The sequence below is a fragment of the Pseudochaenichthys georgianus genome, chromosome 24 (assembly GCF_902827115.2).
Source record: "Pseudochaenichthys georgianus chromosome 24, fPseGeo1.2, whole genome shotgun sequence".
NCBI classification, from domain to species: domain Eukaryota; kingdom Metazoa; phylum Chordata; class Actinopteri; order Perciformes; family Channichthyidae; genus Pseudochaenichthys; species Pseudochaenichthys georgianus.
In genome coordinates, this window is record NC_047526.1 from 6,171,778 (window position 1) to 6,190,613 (window position 18,836).

The following is an 18,836-nucleotide window of genomic DNA, read 5'->3' on the forward strand; positions in this document are numbered from 1 at the left end:
AAATGAATCTGAATTTTTCGATCTGTTACGATTATAAACTGAAGCAATATAAAAATGAGCCCCGTGAACTGAGCTTTAAACTGAAGCATATCTGCTCATAGTCCGGTAATTACCTGCTAACGGAAACTCTCCTACACAACTCTTATTATTATTGAAATATGACCGGTAAGTTTCAAATGTGTCCGGTAAAATAAATTCTGCCAGGACATTTGACCGGCGAGAAAAAATCCTAGCGGAAACCCTGGTTTGTACGTGTCAACGATGAATCTTCCATGCAAACCAAAGTTAGCCATGGAGTGCCACAGGGCTCAGTGCTTGGACCTATTTTGTTCACATTATACTGTATATGCTTCCGTTAGGCAATATTATAAGGAATCACTCTGTTCATTTTCATTGTTATGCGGATGATACTCAACTATATCTATCAATGAAGCGTGATGAAACCAATCATCTAAATAAAATTCAAGACTGCCTCAAGGACTTAAAAACGTGAATGACCTTAAACTTTTTGATGTTAAACACGACCAAAACTGAAGTTATTGTACTTGGCCCGAAGAATCTACGAAACAAATTATCTAAAGATATACTAATTATGGATGGCATTACTTTGGCCTCCAGTGAGACTGTAAGGAATCTTGGTGTTATATTTGATCAGGATTTATCCTTTAACGCCCACATAAAATCAATTTCAAGGACCGCCTACTTCCATCTACGTAACATTGCAAAAATCAGGCATATCTTGCCTCAAAACGATGCAGAGAAACTAGTCCATGCATTTGTTACTTCAAGGCTGGATTATTGTAACTCTTTATTATCAGGGTGTACCAAGAAGTCAGTCAAGTCGCTTCAGCTGATTCAAAATGCTGCAGCTCGTGTACAACCAGAGTTCTAACCTGTTCTGGCTGCATTATACTGGCTCCCTATAGAGCACAGGATAGAATTTAAAATCTTCTCGCCTACAAAGCCCTTAATGGGCAGGCGCCATCTTACCTTAAAGAACTCATTATACCCTACTGTACAATGGGAGCCAGAGCTTTTTCTTATCAAGCTCCACATTTGTGGAATCAGCTTCCAGTTTGTGTTCGGGCGGCAGACACCCTATCCGTTTTTAAGAGTGCGCTTAAGACCTTCCTTTTTGATAAAGCTTATAGTTAGGGCTGATTAGATTCAGCCCCTAGTTTTGCTGATATAGGCTTAGTTTGTCGGGGGACATCTTACTTCTTCCTTCTCTCTGTCTATACCTGTGTACACTCATGTTCCGATTAACCCAGCTTCCCCAAATGTCTTTCTTTTTGGTGTCTATATACGCCGGGATCCGGAGTCATGGATGATCCTGTTGCTGTGGTCCTGAGTCCTGGATCGCGAGCCCTGGACCTTGAGTCGTGGCTGTGCCTGTTGCTGTGGTCCTGGATCATCGGTCCTGGATGGATATCCTCGTGGATTCATCTTCCTATTATACACACATGCATTTCCAAACATTTGGGCTACCTATGTTGCAAATGTATTATCTTTTCAATTTACAAACGGCATCTATTGCACGTCTGTCCGTCCTGGGAGAGGGATCCCTCCTCTGTTGCTCTCCCTGAGGTTTCTCCCATGTTCCCCTTTAAACTGTGGGTTTTCTCCGGAAGTTTTTCCTTGTACGATATGAGGGTCTAAGGACAGAGGGTCTAAGGACAGAGGGTCTAAGGACAGAGGGTGTCGTATTGTCATACTGATATTCTGTACACACTGTGAAGTCCACTGAGACAACTGTAACATTTGTGATATTGGGCTATAAATAAACATTGATTGATTGATTGATTGATTGAGGTGTTTGAGTTGACACCAAGAGCACTGTGGAGCCTAATGCACTCAGCCTCCATGACCAGGCCCAAGGTCCTGTCCTGAAGACTGGTGTGTGTGTGTGTGTGTGTGTGTGTGTGTGTGTGTGTGTGTGTGTGTGTGTGTGTGTGTGTGTGTGTGTGTGTGTGTGTGTGTGTGTGTGTGTGTGTGTGTGGTGTGTGTGTGTGTGGTGTGTGTGTGTGTGTGTGTGTGTGTGTGTGTGTGTGTGTGTGTGTGTGTGTGTGTGTGTGTGTGTGTGTGTGTGTGTGTGTGTGTGTGTGTGTGTGTGTGTGTGTGTGTTGTTTGTTGAACTCTCTGATCCGGGTCAGAGTGGAGTCGACACCATTTGACGGAGCTGAGACCAGAAGACGCTGCCATGAATCAGCAGATCGGAGGATAGGGCTTAAATGTCTCCTATTGCATAGTGAATTTTGCATGATAGGTAAGACCTTTAAAGGGAACTCAAGTATGGATGCTCTATTAGCCTAATGGATAGTAAGACATCTGGGAGATACAGGTGATTTTTGTACTGGAGAGACAGCCCATTTTGGCTTCATGCGCCACAAAAAACTCAGTTTCCAAAACGGCATCCTGTTCTCTTCATACATCGAGGGTCACACCTCCACCAGAGCAGAGCCATGGGTGACAGAATAATGGGTTCTGGGACACAGATGCTGGGAGGTCTGGCTCTTGAAGCAGGCGGCTGGACCTCTCCGTGTCTTGGCAGGCCACACATCTTGAGAAATGCACAAATTGTTTGTTTAAGGATAACAACCCACTCATTCAGGATGTGGTCTGCTGCACATCCAGCCTGGAAGCTGATGCTCCTTCAGAAATGTTTTAATTCCTGCAGTATACAAAACCACTGCAGCAGATATACTGTGTCTGAAATAACAGAGGACAACATTAGCGTGCACACATGCATGTTTGTGTGTATTTAACTAGACAAACTGAACCAAACAAAATGAGCAACAGCTGATTTGTCCCTAGTGTAAACAACTGAAAGCTGGTGTTCATCATTGCATAACCATTAGAATACATGAGTTAGGGGGAGAGATTGAAAATGGGATTGTATGCTAAAAAGACTGACTTTGAAACATATTTAATTGATTTTATGTAACTCATTCCAATTACTTGTGAAGCTCTTCGTGAAGGAATCTCTCATTGGCCAGTAATAACAGGAGGATTACAGCAAGCAAAACCTGTTTCAATGTTCATATGGACCCCTAAATATTAAGTCTAGCTTTTAAAAATGTGACCTTATTGTATAATATCTAACAAATCTTCCACCACAGTAAATAAAAAAACCATATGACAATAATAATTACTGATTTTCCCAAAGGGTTTCAGCATGAATGACAAATGAAAAGAAACAAAGCATCAAGAAATGAAGATACTACTAAACAATATGTTGACACCCTCTCCTTTTCAAGCTCAAATGTCAGTTTTGTTGTCACTTATTTCAGAAGGCATCAGAACATGAAAGATAATTAACCCGTCAGATTATGTTGCATTTACAAATGCTGTGTAAAGCAACTCCATTACATTTATTTCTTTAGACTCTCTGTATCTTGTAAAGAAAATGTTCTTCAAAATCCAAAGCTGGAAGGCAGGCTTTCTGAAATGTGTAGTCATAAAGCCCAAGAGATCAAATTTCACATTACTCTGACATCATTAGTTATTTTTCATGAATTGACAAAGCTTAAGACTATATTCAACTGTTGAGTGATACCAACAATGAGTAGTAAACTGAGCTTCATCTATTCAATCTGCTGATAATTAGACACAGTCACATAAAATCATTCAGGCACAATGATACAGGCTGGAGTTGTTCAGTTGTCAGAGATTTTGCCACGCACAATTGTATGTATCAATATTTTATCTTTGGCATGGTTGTATTAGATCATTTTGAAAAAGGTTGCAAATCAATGAGCAGGAAAAATATAAAGTGCCAATGTTTGTTAGTATTTAATTTGCTGGATATATTTTTGGGTATCCTTAAAGGAGACATATTCGGCTCATTTTCAGGATCATATTTGTATTTTAGCCTTCTAATACAACATGTTGACACACTATATTTGTATCACACTGTGTGTCTCATTACACTTGTAATCCTTCTTTTTCTAAAACAGTCTCTTCATGTCCCGCTCCCGAAAAAGACCTGCTATGATTGGCTATTCAGAGTCAGAATCAGAATACCTTTATTAGTCCCACAGAGGGGAAATGTACATTGTTACAGCAGAATAAGAGCCAAAGACAGCTTAATGTTACGTAGAAGCATGCATAAAAAAGTATTAAAGTTAAAAAAAAGTTATAATAACAAATTAAACTAAATTAAAAGTTACACAATTTACAAAATACACATCCTGTAACAGTTATTAGGATTTAGCAGCCAGGTATATATTGCACAGTTATTAACGGCATATATATATATATATATATATATATATATTGCACATATTGCACATATTTGGTTGGTATTTTAACAGCAAGGGGTGTTATAGTCTGTGTTGTTATATGACAAACCTTTGCAAAGGTAGTCCTCAAACCACTGGTGAAGATATTCATAAGGGTGGTATATTCTAATCAGCCTGTATGTGATATAAAAAAGAAGGAGGAAGAAATATCTGCACACAATACACATAACGACCCAGGGTCGTAACATGGACCCACAGAAAGTTGTTATCAGAAACAATGCCTGACGAGTTTTGGACGTAATATGGTCGGTGTTTACATTAGCAAGCCTGGCTAACACTCAGAGCTAACCTGTACTGTAGAGCAGTGCTTCTAAAAGTGTGGTCCGCGGACCACTGGTGGTCCGTGAGCGCCCCCTAGTGGTCCGTGAGTATATTGGTAAAATTTCACATTTTAAATTAATTAATTAATTTAAGTTTTCCGCACTCTCGCGGGAATATCTCCGCAATGGAGCGAGCTTAAGTTTCACTTTCGATTGCATGATATAGCCCAGATAACACCTTCATCACACATGTTGCCACTTGTTTGTACCATTTTCAGGCGATTTGTAAAAAAACGATGTGTTTTTGGATATTTGTGGAGTTAGGTGGTCCGCGAGTGTTTTTTTATTGGTTAAGTGGTCCTTGGTATGAAAAAGTTTGAGAAACACTGCTGTAGAGCAGTGTTTTTCAAAGTGTGGTCCGCGGACCACTGGTGGTCCGTGAGTGCCCCCTAGTGGTCCGTGAGTATATTGGTAACATTTAAGTTTTCCGCACTCTCGCAGGAATATCTCCGCAATGGAGCGAGCTTAAGTTTCACTTTTGATTGCATGATGTAGCCCAGTGCAACACCTTCGTCACACATGTTGCAACCTGTTTGTACCATGTTCAGGCGATTTGTAATCTGTTCTATAAAAACCATGTGTTTTTTTATATTTGTGGAGTTAGGTGGTCCTTGGTATGAAAAAGTTTGAGAAACACTGCTGTAGAGCACATGAGTAGTATTAAGACCACACTATTGTGTCCAAATTAGATTAAGTGTCCCGCCTCCAAATCCCTCTGATGTGGCACCCGTCAATCGGACATCTGACCTTTGACCCTCTGATCTTTTATGACTTGTATGTTTATTGTTTTATTGCCCCTCATAAAGGATGTTGCACAATAGGGGGTGATAAGACTTTTTTTAACCCTTTGATGTGAAACCTGTTCGAGTGTCCTTAGTAGGTCATTATTTGTCAATGATAAAACCAGATATAGTTAATGATGATAGTATGACTTGTTTTCGGTTACCTGTTGTGGTTGTAATGCCCTATAAGGTAATGTTCTTTAATAGTGGGTTAATATTACTTATTGACTCTTTTTACTTATTGACTCTAAGGAATAGGGTTTCTTTATAGGCAGTTTGTGATTTTTAGGGCTGGTTCAGTGAGACAATGCAGTGTTTGATCATTTCAAGTTTCAAGGCTTTTATTGTCATCTGTACATTAGCTACAGTGTAGATATGGCAATGAAAAACATAGGTCACAGGCTCCTCCAACAGTGCAACATATATATATATATATATATATATATTTCCATCAATAGAATGTTTTGATATGACAGATTTGTGCGTAATTCTCTCACAAAGGAACTGTAAGATACACGTTTATGTATATAAAAAGTTCAAACTAGAAAAATGAAATACTTTGTCTAAATAGATGTTATTTAAGAATGTGACTCTTGTTGGCAGTTTTTGATTTAAGTAAGACAATCCAGTTAAACAATGTAGTTTGTAGAGGACTTTACTGATACTTTTTTCCGCTACCAAGATACTTTTAGATGCAGTTTATACAACTTTACAACTGGTAGAATGTCAATCACTTTGTAACACATTTCTCAAAGACTTTGACTGTAAAAGGCAAGTTTGTGATTTTAACACTTATTTACTGACACTAGGCAGATTTGGGGTTTTTTTCTCTCGCCAAGATACTTTTAGATACACTTTGAGGTATGCACAACCTTAAAACTAGAAAATGAAGTACATTGTCTGAATAGATGTTCTTAAAGACTGTTTCTCTAAAAGGCAAGTTTGTGATTTTAACACTTTTTTACTGACCCTCTGCAGATTTGTGTGTAATTCTCTCACAGAGGAACTGTAAGATATACTTTTATGTATGCAAAACCTTAAAAACTAGAAAATAAAATACTTTGTCTGAATAGATTTTCTTTAAAGGCATTTTGATTTTAACGCTATTTCAGTGGAACAATCCAGTGTTAACATCAATGCTTTTTTCTCTTTTCTTGTGTTACTAAGATACTTTTAGATACACTTTGACGTATGCAACACTTAACAACTGGTAGAATATGAAGTACCTTGTAAGGAATTGGGTTTCTTTTAATGGCCGTTTTTTCATTTTAACATTTGTTCAGTTAAACAATGTAGGTTTTTTTCTGATAACCTTACATATTTTAGTTATTTTCACCAAGATACTTTTTTGATACACTTTTGTGTAGTAACATTTTACAACTGGTAGATTGTCAATTACTTTGTAACACATGTATTTTCTTAAAGACTGTGACTCTAAAAGGCAAGTTTTGTGATTTTAACACTTTCTTTTACTGACACTAGGCAGATTTAGCTTTTTTTTCTCTCGTTGTCTTTCTCTTACTTTTGGATACAGTTTTATGTATGACAACTTTACAACTGGAAGAAAGTTAAGTACTTTTTCTGAACAGATTTTCTTTAAGAATGTGACTTTGAAAGGGAAGTTTTTGTGATTTTAACACTGTTTCGGTGAAACAACGCAGTTTTCTGGATATAACTTAAGGCTGCTTTGGATAAAAAATATTTTTGTGTTGCATTGTTTATTGACCTAGCCAAATAATTTGACACTGTAGATCACCACATTCTGTCTAATGTTATGTTGGTGTCTCGTTTTGGTCATAAGGCCATTTGCTGGTTTCAGAGTTATCTAACCGACCGTACTCAATGCGTCAGATTGGGTAGTACTGTCTCTGACCCTGTCACCTTGGAGAAGGGAGTTCCACAGGGCTCTATTTTTGGGCCCTTGCTCTTTTTATTATATGTAAACAATATTTTTAATCAGATGCCATTTTCTACCTATCATATGTATGCTGATGACACTATTGTATATTCATGTGCTCCTTCTCTGGATATGGCCGTTTTCCAATTTAAAATCTGATTTTATCACGCTGCAGCATGCACTTCTTGATTCCAAACTGCTATTGAATGGTAAGAAAACCAAAGTAATGCTTTTTGCTCCCAAGTCAGCGTCCTCTTGCCTCTCCAATGACACCCTTGATGGCGTCTCTGTTGAGTTTGTCGATATCTACAAATATCTGGGCTTTTGGTTGGACAGAAATCTGAACGTTAAACACTGAACATTGAAGTTCTAACTAAGACATTGAAATTCACTCTTGGCTTCCTTTACAGACTTAAACGTTGTTTGTCAACTTCTTCCCGTAAAAGGTTGGCCTCTGGCTTATTCCTGTCCCAGCTGGACTACGGTGATACCATTTATAGATTTGCCTGTCCCACTGTTTTGGCCAAACTTGACCCACTCTCCCATGCTGCACTGCGTTATATATCAAATGCACCCTATAGGACTCATCATTGCACACTGTACAGCCTAACTGGAGGGTCCTCACTTACTATGCGTAGGATGCAGCATTGGTTTTTATTAATGTATAAAGCCATTTTAGGTAAGCTTCCACTGTACATATGAGCCAGATCTGCTCCAGTTTGTGACTCTTACAACCTCAGATCCAGAACCTGGATACGGGTCCAGGTTCCTGCTGTGCGGACTGAGGCTGGGAAAAGGAGTCTTTTTTATTATGGTCCTTGGTCTTGGAATGACCTTCAACCACGCCTCAAACTGATGGCACTTGTCCCAATAGCCTGTTTTAAATTGAAATTGTCTGAGGTCCTTACCACTAGCTGCTCTTGCAGAAATAAGTAGTGTACCGTTCTTACTGTGACTGCTTTTCATTTTTTTTGTTTACTTAGTTGTGTTTTCTGTATTTTATATGTCTGTGTTATGTGTAAGAATGTGTAACGTTGCTGCCTTCTTGGCCAGGTTAGCATTGTAAATGAGATTTTGCCTCAATGTTTTCACCTGGTTAAATAAAGGTTCAATACAATTTGCAAATATACATCTTTAGATCAAGGGAAATGGAAACAGACCCTGAACCCGTGTGGACAACATGACCATAATTACAGTAGTTTGAATAAACTAAAGTGGTTACATATGCGAGACAACAGAAGAAAAAAGAACAAATAATACAATAAATAGAAAAAAATAACAATCAGTTCCTCAGCTGCTGAGAAGTCACATGTGTGATCTCAGCCTTTGAAACAAAAACACGTAAACTAACTAGCTTACATCCAAAACAAGACACGTTTACTGTGAGGCTTCACACTAAATATTGGTCTATGGTGCCATCTGCAGGACACAGTGTACACACAACCATCCCTTTACACATATACACAAATCTTATTCAATAATATTAATTTACTCTCAATGATACTTTTTATTTGAATGTTTTCTTCAAATAACGCATTGTTATAACAATTATTCGAACATGTTGAGTTTTATTTACATTGTTTCTAAGAGGCATTGCCCATCAATTCACATTAATGTTTAGATAAATATTCATTTTAATGAGACTTCAAAGTATTGCAAGTTTGCAAAAGTATAGCTGCTTTTCTGGTAATGTATTTCATGGAAATATTTTCATTGATTAAAATTGTAGTTTTCATTTATTTAAGTTATCTAAAACTAAAAAGGATATTACACCAGCAACATTCGGAGCAGCTCAGTTTAATGTGTCTTCCGACTTCCGACATCCTTCCATAAAGTAGCCTACCCGAAATGAGACATCCAAACTTTCCACAACTTTACTTTAATCTAATACGACTAGTTTCTATGGGTTTCAAACTGATATGAGTCTGACCTGAGGAAAAATGTACAAAAATATCCAAGTTTTGTTAGATTTGATCTGATTCACGATGAAACTCTGATTAAAATGCATGCTATAAACGTTAGCTGACGGTCCTACATCATAAACAGTTTTGGGGAAGGAGTCTGCTGTGGTTTATTTTAGCTTTCTACTTATGTTCATTCGTATGTTATGTTCTGGATGGCTGAGCCGCCCTACAAGCAAACACAATGGTGAAGGTTTCCGCTAGGACATTTTTTCTCGCCGGTCAAATGTCCGAACATCATTTATTTTACCGGACAAATTTGAAACTTACCGGTCATGTTTCAATAATAATAATAAGAATTGTGTGGCAGAGTTTCTGTTAGCAGGTAATTACTGGACTAATTGAAAAATTCAGATTCATTTTTCAATAAATAATTCCACAAACAACAAACAACATAATTATTACATTCAAAGAAACTACTAGTAGATGAAGTACATTATTCAAAAGTTTAAATTAACTTTGAATAATAAAACGGGAGAAACGGATGGTCTCTTTTCCTCTCTCCCTCCCTCTCTCTCCTAACACAAACACTCGCCCGCCCCCTTACTGTGTATCACTCACTGATTGGACGATTAGCATGCACTGATCTGATGCTTCTTGACATGAGAGCAGTTTCCCAGCGGAGTGAAGAAAATACATGAACCTCACGGGAGTCACTCCTCAGTAACTGAGTAAACTGAGGCTCAGTTTATACCGTGTTTTGTTTCAATTAAAGTATCATTTAGTTACAAATATGTGATATATCTGAACAACAAAGTGGTCGAAAATCATTTTATTCATTTTTTGGAAAATTATCGCTTTTTTCGTTTTACATTTTCATTTATTGTCATTTCCATTCAGTCAGTCACTAAGTGCTATTTAAAATGTTAATGTGCTACATATCCACACAAACAAACAAAGTGTGCAGTCCAATGAATGTTAATCTAACTGGGTTTTGATAGATAACATATCTCTCTTTCTTCTCTCAATTATTTTATTTCTATCGTGCACTCTAATCAATATTAATCAAACTATTGTTCGTTTATACATTTTAAGAATGGCGTTTATCGTTTTTGAGAATGAGTTCTTATTTGATTTTACAAACGGACGTCGCTTCACGTGACGCTCCGGAGGAAAGGACGTCTCATTGCTCTTAAAACTAATTTCCCTGGCCGTTTCTCAATCGCGAGGATGCTTGCTTGCACATGTCTTCGGAGTCACTTGCTTCAGAAGCTAAGCAAGAATCCTTCCTGGTATTCGTAAAACGAAGAGTGGAACAGGCTAGCAAGTGTGCAGGTGTGCGTCATATGAGAGGCCCCGCCTTACATTTTCCGCCACAGATTTGGGGAAATTGGTCCGTGCGCAAAGCATTGTGGGGATTTGAAGGACGCGAAGTCTACCCATGTGCAGCCTCGAAATTACCCCCAAACTACTTGTGGAAACTGTAGTTTGGGGGCCTCGGTGGAATTCCAAGTATATGCTCGAGATTGGAACAGTCCTTCGGCGGCACTTGATGACGTAGCATCCTTGAAATATTGGCTTGGAAGCCAGTTTCCTCGAGATTGAGAAACGGCCCCTGCTTCTCGTGGTTTCCTTGCGTCTCTCCATGCTTCCCTGGTGGGAGGGACTAGTCGCAGGGAAACGACGCAAGTGAGGGACGCAAGGAATCCATTTAACCGAAGTGAAACGCAGCCATGGAAACATGACTGTGTCCCCCCTGGTGTATTAGTTAAAACACTTCCACAGTTCAGAGCTTACACATGCATGTTTCTGAAGTAACAATTATACAGTAACATTTGATAAAACAGATTTGAATTGAAACGGCATGTGTCACAGTTGTTTTATATGCTGTTGTTAAAGCAATTACTTTCATTCAGACTTGTTCTCTTTTATTCCTTTGTTCACAGTTCTTACAGGAATTCAAGGTAATACAGGGTGTGTTATTCACATTTAAATAATATTTTTGGGGGAAAGTATCGCTTTAACATAAGGAGACTCTTCATTTGTTGAAATTGTGGTAACAGACATACAGGTAAAATGGAGATTTATAAAGTGCCTCTTGTAGTCTGACATACATAGATTTATTTTTATCATAGGGGCATCAAACTTGCTCTGTTCACTCAAATAATGTCCATTTTAAGACAGACTGTCCCTGATCATCACTGCACATTTCTACTAAAACCCATAAAAGGAACAACACAGGGAACATGGAGAAAATGTGTCCTAATCTATCAGATTTTTGGCTTGAATGTGTTACTTTGTATTGATAAATGTATTATTTACAGATTGAACCTTGTCTTGTTTGGTTGTTCCAAAGCTTCTCTTATACTGCCACATATTTTATGTTTGATTTGTTATGAGTAACAAAGACAAACATTCTCAGGGACTGGACAGCTACCAGCACAGGTTTCTCCACATGGGGAACTCGCCGCAGGGATACAGAGTGAGAGGCTTTAAACTAAATAGTTTTCTTTTATTTGTTTTATTTTAAGAGTAGGCCTACCCAGGGCCCACTTAGTATACAGTTAGCTCTCCCATTAGGCGCTTTCACACCGCAGTACTTTTCCCAGTTCCGATATAGTTCCGAAATTTTGCGTTCACACCAAAAAGAGCCGGAACTAAAATGAGTTCATCAGAACCTTTTTACCCCCTTTTCCGTCCGTGCTAGAGAGCAGGGACTTTTGTGGGAGAAAAAGGTTCCTATGTCTGATTGGCTGGGCGGATTGCAAACCACGCCCCGTAAAACTCCCAAAAAGTTTTGTGAAGCCGCCATTTTATTATCCTCGCATTAGCATTATTAGCATTAGCATTAGCCCTGCGCAAAAACGCAGAGAGACTAATTTATGGCAACACAAAATAAAACATGGGAGCGGTGGAGATGAGGAGGTGTCGGCATTCTGGCGATTTACTCGGAAGGCTTCAGTAGAAGCTGCTGGGAGTCCCAGCAGCCTGGGGGACTCCGGGAGGCAGTATACGCCGTGAAGTGGTTTGCGGCCTGCCAGTAAACCCAAAGCAGAGGAAGAAGAAGTGGCGTCAGCGGCTTCATTTGCCTAATCCTCCTCCGGGATTTATTCCGGTGTGAACGCGATCCGTACTTAGTTCATGAGAACTAAACAGTTCTCATGAACTAAGTTCTCATGAACCTTTGTGGGAAAAGTACTGCGGTGTGAAAGCGCCTAAGGCTTAGTTTAGGTCCCTGCTGTGTGATAGCGTTTTTGTATTCTTAGTGATTTGTTTAAAGACACAAACACTCATTGTATTCCTGAATAGTCCAGTACTTTTGTGGATGTTATATTTTCCTTTTATTTAAAGGGGTTGTGCCTAGGTTTGTTTGTTGATGTTACTTTTGTAAATAAAATCATATACAATATACAAATTATAATGAATAAGACGACATAGGGTTGTACTTTATTTTCCAACGATCATAACAGTTACGCTGCAAATATAAAAAGCTGCAATTAAAAAAGACACTGCAAATGCATGCATATGTCAAAATACATAATGCTACAAATACAAAGTGCAGTGAATACAAAACACAGCAAACACGTTGCAGCGCGTTGGCACCTGTCAGCCACTGTACTACCAGACACAAGGAACAACTCCCAAGACACCCCAAAAATAATGGGCACATTTTTGTGTGTATATAAAAAGATAATAAAACAACAACATTTAAAATCCAAATGATAATGTATTTGTTAAAGACACACATTTACATGAGTCTCCCCTTCAGGCCATGGCTCTGAAAGAGAGTTAAGAAGAGGAGTGAGACTGGGTGAATCATGAGCTCTTACCATAAGTGCCGGAAGTGCGTGTGACACCGTGTATTTCCATAGAAGCAGCACAGATCAGATGAGGGCGGTGCGCAAAGCGGAGCTCTGTGGTTGTGCGCTCTTCAAATCACTGACACTGATGTGTGGTTCTTTGCAAATCTATGGCAAATTCTTTTTCAAATCATTCCCAATGCCACGAGACGGTGGACGTGGAGTTCGGGCAGCCCATCACCTCTGCGCTGATGTTCGCTGGCGGTGTCGTAGGTAACATCGTGGCGCTGGTGCTGCTGGAGGTCCGGCGCAGGAGGACCAGCCCGTCCCTGTACCACATCCTGGTGACGGCGCTCCTCATGACCGACCTGCTGGGCTCCTTCTCTCTCAGCCCTGTTGTTCTCACAGCCTATGCCCGGGGGAAGACTCTGGTGGGGATGAATGCCGGCAAAGAGCTGTGCGCCTACTTTGGCTTCAGCATGACTTTCCTGAGCCTCTCCACGCTCTCCATTGTGAGCGTAATAGCACTGGAGCGCTACCTCTCCATTGGTCACCCTTATTTTTACGAGAGGCACCTGAGCAAACTCCACGGTTACATCACTGTGGCTCTCGTCTACCTGGGCAGCATCCTGTTCTGCGTCGCTCCTTTTCTGGGTTTTGGAGATTACGTACAGTACTGCCCGGGGACATGGTGCTTCCTGGAGATGAGCCAAACGAATAAAGGAAAGGATCAAGTGTACATCGGGTTGTATGCGTCTTTCATCCTCATCGTGATCACCAGCACGGTGGTGTGCAACATATCTGTCATATTCCACTTGGTGGTGATGCAAAGGAAGCGCAAAGCGCGCCGGAGTAGAGAGTACGCGCGCTCCCGGTACCGCAGGTCTCTCTCCATGTCAGAGGAAGTGGAGCATCTATTGCCGCTGGCTATTATCACTGTGGTCTTCATCTTCTGCACCTTCCCGTTGGTGGTAAGAGCTATCTCGACACTGTTAAAGGGGCCCTATTCTACTCAGGGTCAGGTAGTGTCTCTGCTGGGACATGTCTCATGCTTTAGTGTTCACAAAGCTCTTTATTGTTCTCATCCTGTCTGTGCTGCAGCACCTCTTTTCACCCTCTGTCTGAAACCAGAGCCCAGCCTGCTCTGATTGGTTAGCTGGTCGGCTCTGTTGTGATTGGTCAACTGCATAGAGATGTCCCACCCCTTAGCGTACAATGTGTTGGAATGCTACCCAGTGTTACATAGTGATGTCATTATGTTATAGAAGTAAATGAAGGAGTCCAATGGAGGCGTTTCAGGCAAGGGGGAGTGTGTGGGAGGGAACACAGGGAGGTCAGCCTTTGCAGACCGTTTACATACACGAAAACCTATAGAGCACAAACACACTACAGGAGAGGGACAACCACAACAAGCAGAATAGGGGCTCTTAAGTTGTCGCAAAACTCTCAATTTTTATGTTTATTTATTTGAGTAAAAATAGCAACACATAAACAACCCCTACGTGTCTTTTAAACAACGATTCAACACATAACACAGATTCACTCTTCGATGTCTAACATTACAAGGTCTTTTTTTAACTGTCAACTTCAGATGAAAAAACATTAACATCGAGAAAAAAAAGTCCTCTAATTATTTGTTTTAATATTGTATACGTCGATAAACTTGATTATAAGACTTAATCCCTACCACCATTTCTCTAGTTGTCTCCATTAGTGGCAGGAGAAACGTCTCCCAATAATGACCTTAGTATTTAATGATAATGCGATAAAGGTGTTGTAAACCATACCAGGGACACTGTTAATCTGTGCACATATATCTGAGCTGATTATTTTCAGTTTTCATGATAACATGTATTCCTTTTATTTCTATCTCCCAGTTTAGAGTGTACATAAACTTCACCAGCAGCCACACTGACACAAGCCATGCTGACCTCCGTGCCCTCCGTCTCCTGTCCTTCCACTCCATCATCAATCCCTGGGTCTTCATCATCCCCTCCATTGTGAGGATCATCTGGAGGAAGTCGCACAAACCGCAAAAGTCCTCGATGACCTGGGGGAAGACCCATGCCTCAGTGACCGGGGGGAGCCCTGCTGTGCAGTCCCAGCACCGCCTAAACGAGTGGGACAGTGGGCACGGACGTGGAAAAGACACACAAAGCTTCTGAGGCCTGTGGTGTATTTCCGTCTGAGTGTGCCTGAAGGCAACCAACGGAACAGAGCCGGTCTTGTCACAGCTCAGACAAAGATGGATTGACAGGATGTGCACTTCATTTGAGTTTGAGATACCCCCAGCCGCTTTCCTGAGAATAGACTTGTGGTGAAACACATGACTGAAGTCATCAGAGCGTTCTGTCAGTAATTACACAGAAGTGTCCTGATGTATAAGAAATACAGTTGTTTATCTTACAGTAAAATCATCAGCTTCAGGAAATGAACACGCACCAGATACAGAGTCAGGAAATGAATGCAGATGATGTCAGAAGGGTGAAGAACAAGAGCAAATACACCGGCTACAGAGCCGACGTTGGTCAAGGTGTAAGGATGTAACACAAACATCTATGATGACCATCTTCTCCCGCTTCCGTGGTCGGGTCGCGGGGGTAGCAGTTCCAGCAGAGAGCCCCAAACTTTCTTTTCCCTGGCGACATCAACCAGCTCTGACTGGGGGGTCCCAAGGCGCTCCCAGGCCAGCGAAGAGATATAATCCCTCCACCTGGTCCTAGGTCTACCCCTTGGTCTCTTCCCAGCTGGACGTGCCTGGAACACCTCCCTAGGGAGGCGCCCAGGTGGCATCCTAACTAGGTGCCCGAACCACCTCAACCACTTTGCTGTTGTGTTTCTATTTAAGTGTGCTTGTAGAGAAAGAAAAGGTTGTGATCCTTGATAGATAAGTTGATCTAATATAACATGATGTTGTTTCGGTCATATTGACCGGCTGTATACTTCAAATGCTTGTGTCATGTCTGTGTAGTGCTTTTGAGGACTGCTAGCAGATTGAATGCAGTTCCATTTATACTACAAATGAAGTACCCTTGTAAGTAGACGAACCCATCGCTCTGCCATTGCAAGCATGCACATGAGTTAAACATCTTTCATTCTTGTTGCCTTTATATTCCTTTAAAGACAAACTGCTCTCACGCTGTTGGTAATGTTCACAAAGAACCTCTTTAGTAACATGTTATCTTTCTCCTCTTCTTTGCAAACAAGCTAGCGGTGCATGCCACCAACTGATCTGAACTGAAACAGGAGCATGTGCAGTGATTGCCTGTTTGATTATCACATGCTATCCTTCCACATGCTGCCCGGAGCAAGGTGGACCTAAATGCAGGACACATCGTCGTTCAGTAGGAAATACTTTTATTAGCAGATAATGCATGCACAGCAGGCCGAACAGAACAGAGCTCTGAATAAACAAGGACCCGACAAACACTGACAAAAAAACACAACTATACAAAATACATGAAGAACTAATCACGAGACACAGCTGGGGGGGGCAGGAAAGACAGGAAGGCAGTCGGTGTAACGGTCTGATCATCAAACAGGCGGGACACACAGAGACAGAAACTACAAAGAGACATAACTCAAGGGGAGACCAAATTCAAAATGTGTGACATCAAATGATGAACCGGCCTTAAGGGTAAGCGACTGCCCAACTGTGTTTTACTGAAGTGGGTAAAGGAAAGAGACTTGATAAATGTTATTGGGCAGTTTTATTTATTTTTTAACCAGATCGCCTTAAGTAAAAATGATACTGTGTCTGTGTGACAAACCGATAGAAGGAGTCAAATTCGTTTTTTATTGTATGAACGGATTAATAGTAAAGAAAAAGCTTTCTTTTATATTGATTTGTATTTATTAATATACAGCTCTGGAAGAAATGAAGAGACCACTCCAAATGTTTCTGAAATCTCAATCTCCACATGTTTGGCAGCCATTCCGTTCCCGTGTCTGTTGGATTCCAACACGGAGACATGTGGTCAGTAGTTTATAGAAACACATGATACTCAAAACACAAACGTATAAATAGTAAAGCCAGAGAAACTGATAATGTAGTGGCCTCTTCCTTTTTTCCAGAGCTCTATACATATATGCTGTATTTACATGTGTATATATATATTTGAAATGTCTGACATGCAGGATTTTATAATGGTAAAGGTACACTGGTTACTTGATTGGTGATTTGTCACAAAGTTTCTCTTAATTCATGCATACCAGATTGAGAGCATTACACATTACATTGTTTATGATGGTGAATTACTGATAGTGTACAATATCACATTTTAATGCTATAAAAGTATGTGAGTCACAGTAAATCAATGTTCAAACACAAATTGATTAAAAGAAGAAAATGTCCAGTATTCAAGTTGTATTTTCTTGAAGCAGTTTTCAAGTAATAGCTGATGTGGAGTTCACAAACAGATAGGTACTACAGAATGTGAAAACATCCTTAATACTGATATGACCTTTAGTTGTAATCTGCAGATATATTTGTCTCACCCTTGTTCTCACTGACAGAAAGACACAATGCTGTGTCGCAACATCCTGTGTAGCGCGCCACAACAATCCACTGTCTTCATTCCTGTGGCTTTACTCCCTCATGAGCTCTGTCCTAATATGGGTAGTCTTGTTGTACTACTTAGTCGTTCTGACCTTGATGAATATGAAATGATGTGAACATGTGCTAATGTAAATCTGTAAGTGACCTTTCCACGTATGCGTTTCAATAATTGCCAGAAGTCTCCAGTTCACAATTAAGAGACCACCAACATGATCAGTTTCTCTGGTCTTACTAGGTGGAATAGCTGCCATACATGTAGATATTGAGATTTAAGAAAAATGTGGCTCTTAATTGTATTCAGAGCTGTATATGGTGACATATTTATATTTGTGCAGTTCTTGTGTGTCTTATAACCCCATTCCTGCGTAAAAGCCTACATCATCACTGAAAAGGAATGCACCTATCTGTTGGACTTCTGTTGTTTATTATATCAAATAATAACACGTTCAAAAGCTTTGTTTATCGTGTGATTCTTTTCTCATTGTATATTGAAACATATCCATCATAATGGGTTTTTCATTTTTATAAGATATGCTTCTAACAGTAAAAGGACAATTCTCAGCTGGACCGCCAACCTTTTAGCCCATTAATGTCAACAATGGTGCAAAAATAAGAGCAGCTGTCAGAGGAATGGACTTCCTGAAATAGTGACCATTTCGTTTGGGTAAATACAGACAATGACTTGGATATACTTTATTAATCCCCGTGGGGAAATTGTTTCTCTGCATTTGACCCATCCTAGTGTTAGGAGCAGTGGGCTGCCATTTTGAACAGCGCCCGGGGAGCAGTGTAGGGAACGGTGCCTTGCTCAGGGACACCTCGGTAGCGCTTGGTCTTTCCGGGACTTGAACTGGTGACCTTCCAGTTGCCAAGCCAAGTCCCTATCGACTTCGTGTATGTAATTATATTACAAATACTGACTTGAGCCCCACCACTGTATGGGTTAGCCCTACCATAGATTACCCAACAAAAATACTCTGGCGCCGCCACTGGTTACCTGTTACAAATACCTTGGTATCTGGATGATGATTGTCTCTCTTTTAAACTTCATGTCAATAACCTGCTTAAAAAGCTGAGGGTTAGGATAGGGTTCTTTTTCAGAAACAAGTCCTGTTTCTCGCTTGAGGCCAGGAAAAGGCTCTGTGACCTTTTGACCTGTGCTGGACTATGGGGATCTGGTCTATATGAATGCACCTGCCCATTGCCTGGTCAAGTTAGATGCTGCGTATCACAGCGCACTGAGATTTGTGACAAACTGTAAAGCATTAACCCATCAC

The 18,836-nt window shown here is 40.3% G+C and overlaps 1 protein-coding gene across 1 annotated transcript; it reads left to right on the forward strand.

Moving 5' to 3' along the window:
- Nucleotides 1-12,957: 12,957 nt before the first annotated feature.
- Nucleotides 12,958-18,013, forward strand: ptger2b (prostaglandin E receptor 2b (subtype EP2)). Its single transcript, XM_034076720.2, has 2 exons — nt 12,958-13,972; nt 14,879-18,013. Exons 1-2 carry the CDS (start codon nt 13,172-13,174, stop codon nt 15,164-15,166), a joined length of 1,089 nt encoding a protein of 362 aa, XP_033932611.1. The 5' UTR covers nt 12,958-13,171; the 3' UTR covers nt 15,167-18,013.
- The last annotated feature ends 823 nt before the right edge of the window (nt 18,014-18,836 follow it).

Excerpts from the sequence above, each read along its gene's own strand:
- ptger2b (XM_034076720.2), top strand. The coding sequence starts at position 13,172 with ATGGCAAATTCTTTTTCAAATCATTCCCAATGCCACGAGACGGTGGAC. Across the intron at positions 13,973-14,878 it reads TCTGCACCTTCCCGTTGGTG|TTTAGAGTGTACATAAACTT; the intron begins GTAAGAGCTATC and ends TCTATCTCCCAG.